General features: G+C 42.8%; 1 protein-coding gene across 1 annotated transcript in view; it reads left to right on the top strand.

The window, feature by feature from the left end:
- Positions 1 to 7,525, top strand: part of LOC109234936 (rho GTPase-activating protein REN1-like) — a 63,231-nt gene extending 55,706 nt beyond the window's left edge. The window contains exons 15-19 of the mRNA XM_019400976.1: positions 3,837 to 3,950; positions 4,034 to 4,194; positions 4,559 to 4,628; positions 5,984 to 6,193; positions 6,702 to 7,525. Coding sequence (XP_019256521.1) covers positions 3,837 to 3,950; positions 4,034 to 4,194; positions 4,559 to 4,628; positions 5,984 to 6,193; positions 6,702 to 6,899 — 753 coding nt within the window. The 3' untranslated portion in view covers positions 6,900 to 7,525. The remainder of the gene's footprint in view (positions 1 to 3,836; positions 3,951 to 4,033; positions 4,195 to 4,558; positions 4,629 to 5,983; positions 6,194 to 6,701) is intronic.

The following is an 8,125-nucleotide window of genomic DNA, read 5'->3' on the forward strand; positions in this document are numbered from 1 at the left end:
CCCCCCCCCCCCCCGGCCACGGCGAAATATTCCGCCAATCTATAAGGTGCCCAGATATGACTAACAATGAAGACGAGTTTGAGGTAGTAATTGCAGGTCTAAGGCTAGCACTCGAATATGGGGCGAGGCGCCTAAGACTATGCTGCGACTTCCAACTCATAATCAACCAAGTTATTGGGACTTTCCGGATCAAGGAGCAAAGGTTACAGAAATACCAGACCGAGGTCTTTAAACTGTTACCCAAATTTGAAGAATGCCAGCTCGACCAAATTCTATGAATCCAGAACGTCGAGGCGGATGGCCTCGCAAAATTGGCCAAGCATAACTCCTAGGGACAAAAATGTGGTGCATCTTCCCAGCTCAGCCCTAGATCACGTCGAGGTAAAATCTATAAACTTAACCTGCGACTGGCGCAATTGCATTAAAATTTACTTGCAGGACGGTGTTCTCCTAAATGACAAAAAGGAAGCTAGGAAGATGAGAATGCAAACGACATGGGACAACCTCCTCAACAACAAATTGTATAAAAGGACGTACGAGGGCCCCTTAGCAAAGTACTTGGGCCCAAACCAAACTAAATGCGTCCTCGAAGAAGTCCACGAAGGTCATCGTGGCAGTCACTCCGGTGATCGAGCACTTGTCAGATGCCTCATACGGGCAGGATACTATTGGCCCACCATGAAAAGACGCTCTAGAATTCGTAAAGAAGTGCGATCAGTGCCAGAAGTACGCCCCAATAATTCACCAAGCAGGCGAACACCTACATTCTGTCACCTCGCCATGGCCGTTCATCAAATGGGGGATGGACATCGTGGAACAACTCCCGCCGGGACGAGGTAACATTAAATTCCTTTTAGTTTTGGCTAACTACTTCTCTAAAAGGGTGGAAGTGGGCGCATTTGACCAAATTCGCGAGCAAGAAGTAACCAACTTCATCTAGAAGAACATCATCTGCCGATTTGGCCTGCCTAAGAAACAAGCTACGACAGTGGACCCCAGTTCACATTTCACTAGGAGGAAAATCACCGAGTTTTTCGAAAAGTGACATATCTCCTTGGCTTGGTCTCCGCCGCTCTCTTCATCATCGCCTCGGCTATAAGCAGAGTCGCAGCAGGCACTGTCTTCAAGCGCAGGGAGGTCCTTTTCGTCGTTGCCCTCTGCATCAGGCTGAGGCGTGTCGGGGTCGTAACCACAGGCCAACTGAGCTTCACGAGCTTTAACTCGGGCCTCTTCCAGGGCAATCTCGTAGATGAAGCCCGTCTGACCCAACTCTCGGACCACCTCTACTCGAGCCTCGGCAAGAATCCACCCCTCGTATTTCTCTCATGGAATGGTCAGAAACGCAGAGGCATGAGAAGTGGAGGACCGTTCAAGCAGTCTAGCATTCTTGCTCTCTGCAGTAGAAACACGCTCATGCAACTCAGCATTCTCTTTCTCCAACTCAATGATCTTCGCCTCAAGCCGAGCCTCCTTACCATTAGCTGTCGACTGAAAATTATCCCGGTCAGCACGAAGACTTTTGTTCGCCAACTCAAAAAGGGCAACCCTCCTCCCTGAGCCTGCCCACTTCGAACGAGTGCTCATCCAATTGATCTTGCAACTGGTTGACCCGACTCTGAAGGTCGCGACATTGATCCTCAACACCCCTACTTAGCTACTACTCCTCGTCCTTCCTCTTCAGCGCCCCTTCTAGAACGTTAAGCCGCTCCACGAATGCGGGCAACTCTTCATCCTTCTTTTTAAGCTCCTCCCTCAGGGCGGTCACGTCACCCCCCTCACTGAGCCTCCTCTCATCCTCCCTGTACCGACCTTGGTACTCCTCAAATTTTGTCCGCATTTTGTAGTAAACCTGCTTCCGCCTCTGCTCTCTTCGCATACTCTCGATCTCCAGGATAACGGCCTGCACATAAAGAAAAAAAAAATGAAGTAAGGTAAGATTCAACAGCGAACCTGTTGAGTTGTCCCACATCGGAGGGATTTGAGGTCCTTGGTCTCCTTATATGGCTTGAGCAATCCTCACCTCACAAGCTAGCTTTTGGGGTTGAGTTAGGCCCAATGTCCATTCTTATCATGGTATCAGAGCCAGGCCCATCCCAATTATTGTTACCGATGTTGGGCCCCATTTATGTTGTCCACGCTCCAGAGGTCTGGACGTGAGGGGGGGTGTTGAGTTGTCCCACATCGGAGGGATTTGAGGTCCTTGGTCTCCTTATATGGCTTGAGCAATCCTCACCTCACAAGCTAGCTTTTGGGGTTGAGTTAGGCCCAATGTCCATTCTTATCAGAACCAAAGCCACGAAAAAAAAAGAGAAGGGAAATGACTTAACCTGAGAGCAAGGCCGGCGATGCTCTTGCAAAGAGTACTATCACTCATCACTCCGAGAGTCTGGTGCTCAGCATCGGAGCAGAAGGGGCCGAATGCCTAAATCACGTCGTTGGTATTTTTAAGTAGGTCGTGATTCACCGGGATTGTGATGTTCCTCGAACCACCTTTTGCTCTCACCTCGATCTGAGTAGTCCGCTATCGATCATCTCATGTTCTTCGGGATCGAAGTCAGAATCGAACTCATCGCCAATGGGCTCAGCCCGCTCATCACATTGTTCGGCTGGCAATTTGCCCTTTCCTTTATCGCTCGGGGAAACTGCATGGGCTAGTTCGGCAGGTGGAGCTTCTTCGCACCCAGGAAGCACAGGATCTTTGTAAAAGGCATTCATGGCGGCCTCATCCCCTTCGGACCGCAAAGAAGCCGCAGCGTCGGCTTCCTCCAAACCGAGGAACCTCTAGGGCCGCCCCAACATCTCCCTGTCGTCACAACATCTTGCACCTCGACCTCGGAGGAGACTTCAGATAAGTCAACCACCGCTAGTACACCAGCTCCCCCATCTACGGCCCTCTCTTCCGGGGGCCTCAAGTCCGTGCCGCGCGGGGAAACCTCATCGTCATCAACCTGAGAAGGAGCCGAAGGGAGACAGACGTAGTAGTCGAAACGGGGGCAGGAGTAGAGGAGGCAACACCCCTCCTCCTATAAGTAGGTGTCGGCGCTAGGTTCCTTTTGACAACCTCCTTGGCGGGGCCTAGAAAGAAACACAAAGATAAACACAATAAGACCGACGGATACGAATACAACACCATCCGAAAACAACGTATCGATGTTACCTTTCGGGGGGAGCCGGTTTGTACTTTTGCCAGAAGCTAGGCCAATCTCGGATTCCCAGAGTACAAGGAAGGACCTGCTTGACCCGATCGGGGAGCTGTGTCACCAATTGGAGGCTCCGAGCAGTAGCTACAAGACGAGAAGAGTCAATTCACAAAGTCAAATATGCATGATCACATGAAAGAACATAGACAAGTAAAACTACTTACGAGAGTGTTTTTAAGACTCCGGGAAGTCCGTGACATCGGCCACAATGGACTCAGTCTTGACAAAAAGGAAGTCGACTACCCTTGTTGTCCGTCTTGAGAGAGAAACACTGCTTGGATTATTCCCTCATGCTATTTGAGTTTACATAGTAACGTCTACGTGTTCTACGAAAGCAATGAGAATCAAAAGTACATAATTATAGGAAAGGAATCAATCTGAATGAGCCTAACTGATGTATTTATATAAAATCCTAACAATGTTTACAAGATCCTAACAACATATCATTCCTAATGTGGAGGTATTGATTCAGAATGATGGTCTCATTAAAGTTCCATGAAGATTCTTCCATCTAAATAGCTAAACTGAGACTATTAATTTTATGTATTTATTTTTCGTTTAGCGATTACTGTCTTAGAATAGTAAATATAGTGTTAGCCTTTCCCTTAAACATACTGACATTGTTGGTACGGGCAGGTGGCACAGCTTCAGGAGCAACTGCAGAAGGAGAGGGAGTTAAGGAAACTTCTGGAAGCTGGAGTTAACATGTCTCTGGTCACGTCACCCGTCTCTTCCAGTATTGCTGGAATGGTCAGTTTATACTAAATTAGTCACTTCTGGTGAATGGCTGGCTTATGCTGGAAGTGATCATTTTGTTTGTGGTATGGTTGAAGGAAGAGATTGTGGAGATTGGTCAAGCAGAGGCAGATATCAATTCCAAACAGAGGGATGATGATCTTAGACTGCAGCGTAATGAACAAGGTGAACAAAATCCCACACTTCGTCCTGATGAGGGAAACCAACCTCAGCAAAGACTAAATTATCAAGGAAAAAAGTAAGTCTCACATAATTTCCTCCTTGTTTCAGATTTGCTTCATGACCTTCCTGTTTCTGGTCAAACTTTGTTTATCGCTACTTATTGTGGCTATCTAACGTCCTACTTCTGCAAGCTTGCTAATTAATCTTTCTTAATAAAAGAAAATGCAAGGACAGAATGATGCTTGCCTCAAAGCTAAATTTCTCTCCATTATGAGCATTTTTTTTTTCTGGATGCTTGTGCATAAAGCCTTTTAGCATGTAGGTTTTAGTTTCAAGGACATTTTGATGCTTCAAAATCATGAGACCACTTAGCATTTTCATTTCAACTTATCCTGCTTTATTTTGGTTTCTTATTTTTCATCAATGTGACATTGGTGCAGCAGCGATAAACAGAAGGATGTGGAAACTAATGCTACTTCACAAAATCTTGAGAAGTCAACAAGAGATGAGGTACATGTTTTTCATTGTCTTTTGACCAAAGCAGAGCACTCTGGCTTAGCAATAACGTAAGGTAGAAAACTGCAAAATCATGCTAATCAGCCGAATTGGTCGAGTATGGCAAATTTGGATGGTTGATATTTTATTGGATCTCTGTACGACATCATCAAGCTCTCCATTAATCATTACTATGTCTTGTCAGAAAAATGGGTACAAACTGTTTAACCATGCAATTGAAAACGATAATCATCTTACTCTTCTGATAATTCCTTATCAGAGGGATATTGTCATACTACTGCAGCATCTTGAGCTCTTTATGTGTAAATGGTTTAGAATGTACCACCCATATGCTGTATGCGTGACCTGTCAATTCTTCTCATAATTGATGTTTGAAGTACGGAATGTAGTCCCAGAACCAAGTTCTGAACCTCATTCAGAGGATCTTTGTGCATTTCCTTTGACAAAGATTTCCACAGCGAATTCATTTCCATGAAATGGTCAATAAAACGGAAAGGAAGATGCTCCTTGCCTATTTTTCTTATCATCTCCTCATATCAAAGGAAAATCATTTTTGTACAATACAAACTTTGTGCTCAATGTGTGACGTGTCTTAACATGCAAATCTTTTCCAAAAGGAAGTGGATAAAATATCAGTTATATCTATCCGAAAATTGAATATTTACTGAATTGAAAAGGAAAACGACATAGTTTCTATATGAACATGGGCAAAAACTTCGTGAACTTTCTATACTGTTGAGGTGAACTAGAGAGCTATGTTGTTTGGACTCTCTGAAAACGCCGTCGGGTGCGTGTTGGATCCTCCAAAAGTGGTACATTGTTGGAGAATCTGACACGGGTGCAGCAGCATTTTGGAGAGTCCGCGCAACATAGCTAGAAAGTTTTTCATTTGCAGATATGTATTGGTACTTCTTGCATATTCTTGAAACAATGCCGTTTACAGTTCCAGACGTGTGTGTGTCTATTTGAACACATGCCTGAATTCCTGTGAGCATTTCAATGTGTTGCTATTTTAACACCTCTCCTGTCTTTAAAAAACTTGGTCCACTTTTAGTCAAAAGATGCCAATAGAATGGAAAAAACTTAATCTCAAGCACACTTTGTTTCACTATCTATTTTGGACTGTAGGTAGTATAAATATTGGTAATGTTTTAGCTTGACTTTTTTTAATATACCTTATGTGAATTTGGAATCATTACTTGAGTTTATTGTGATTTTTTCATGTTTAAGTTAGTATGCATTTTGTTCCGCTTGATATAGATGCCTAAAAGAAAATTCCTTTAATATTTCATGGATTATCAATGTATTAAGGTTTATGACCAATGTAGTTGTAAATAAAACATCTTCAGCATCAGACTTGTTCAAACAAGGCAGATTATGACAAGGACAAGAAGCATGAATCTCAGTTATCAGGAAATAAACACCTACCTCAGAGTACGCAATCAGATTCATCAAGCAGTCCCAAATCTTCTGTGGCTTTGGTCACTTCCTCATCTCTGGAAACGGGAATGGGCAAGGGGCCTTCAACCAGTGCCAGAAAATCTGGTTCCACAAATGAGGTAAGTTTTACTATTCATTTGAGGAAGTTAGGATTTTTTGTCTTTATTTGGTGGATAAGAGCTGAAAGCCTGATAAATCTTTGGTTGAGGAACTTGGTGTAATTTCATAGGATAGAATAACTTCTGCTTAGCAAATTGGACAAAAGCCTGCCTTTTCTTCTCATATCCCTGGATCAAACATTATATTTTTCAGACTGCCTTGGTTAGACACTTTAAATCATTGAACGTTAACTTTTGGTTGGGGAGGAAGATGAACAGGAAGATTCATCTATTTTGTGCATATGGCAAGATCTTGTTTCTCTTAACATTGGTATTTTACATAAGAAAGCATGCCTACAAATAAACGTTGTATTGTATTTATATATATTGTGTACCTTTTTTAATAAAATCTATTTATCCTTCATATCTTTTGCTTCCGGAGAATTCGCTCCTTTACATTTCTGAATGACAAGGAGCCAATGCTACAATATCTGCATTGTCAAAGCTAACAAACAGGCTCTACTTGAAGGAACATCGGACTCCAGCTACAAATGAGCTCCTAAATCTTGACAAACGAAATTTTGATCAGCCTGTCCACAACTTTGAAAGAAGTAAAGGGTCTGAATCTCACCACTCTCTGGACAAATCTCCAAGTCAAACATCTGACAAGAGTGGATCAGATAGCCATCAAGTTCTTCATAAACCAGATCAAGGAACAAAATCTTAAGTCCTTCCAAATTCTGAAAGAGGAAAACCAGAGAGGTTTCCCAAGTGGGGTTGAACTCTGCTTCCTCCAAGGACGTATTTGAGACATTGTATCATCCCATCTAGATTTACCCTGTTTTTCTACAGAATGCCACATGATTATCAGATAGATGCTTGTGGACCAGATAGGAAGATGATGAGCATGCTTTTTGCATATGATCTTGATTGATCCGTTGAGAACTGATTGTGATGCCAATGTTGCCTCAGTCAAAGTTCTGAGAATTTGTTGGGCCAAATATGTACAGGTCATCCATCAGCTGAGGTGTAATGCATTTGTTTGCAGTGCCACTAAACCAAATTTTGCTTGATCTGACACAAAGCTGATACTTTTGTTATAGTTGTATGTCCTGTAGAGAAAGAAACAACTATGCCTACTGGATTAAGGTGTAAAATTTTCTTGCAACACTTGTTTCAGTGTCAATTAGAGGAATGGTGTCCCTCAAGTACCTAAGATAAGATAGTTTTGTTTCCATTCAATTGTAAAGAAAGTTGGATGCTTCCACACTAGAGAATTTTTGGAAGACATGATTAGTTAGGTTCCTGGTTATTGCCTCAAATTTATTGTTTCAAGCCGTTTAAGTTTGCCAATCCTGTTCACCTTTCTAGGTTGTTTTGGGACATCCAAGGTCGACACATTGTGTTAAAAAGAAAAAGAATACCTTCTTATATAGATAATTCAGTACGTTTGATAGGAGATAAGAAGAGTCCGTAAACATATTATGCATGTTCTTAAGCATCTTGATGATTTAATGAAATGATTATCTGACTTATAAAAATCTAATTTACTGCATCCGAGCACTGCTCAGAAGTGAAGGGGACATTGGAAAAACTCCATAGCTCAGAAATATCAATTGGTGGTTACTTGGGTTCTTCGCTCCTCTTTCTCTGTTGCTAGGATAGGATAGATCTATAAACTGCTCTTGCATACTGCCTCCACCCCCACAAACCCACTAGTAAAGCTCGATATGAACCATGGCCAGTGCTAGTAACCCTGCAGCTATCTTCTGTCCCATCATTGGGATCGGTCCATTCCCGTTTGAAAACATCCAATCCTGGTAGTGGAGTATAATGATGGTGTTAGAACATGCGCAGCGGAAGCAAGCATATAGCCAGGCATCAAATATATGTAAATTAGATAATGATATAATTACGAGATTAGAAACCACTAACCTCTTGAAAACATTGCAC

The sequence above is a fragment of the Nicotiana attenuata genome, chromosome 11 (assembly GCF_001879085.1).
Source record: "Nicotiana attenuata strain UT chromosome 11, NIATTr2, whole genome shotgun sequence".
Taxonomy (NCBI): domain Eukaryota; kingdom Viridiplantae; phylum Streptophyta; class Magnoliopsida; order Solanales; family Solanaceae; genus Nicotiana; species Nicotiana attenuata.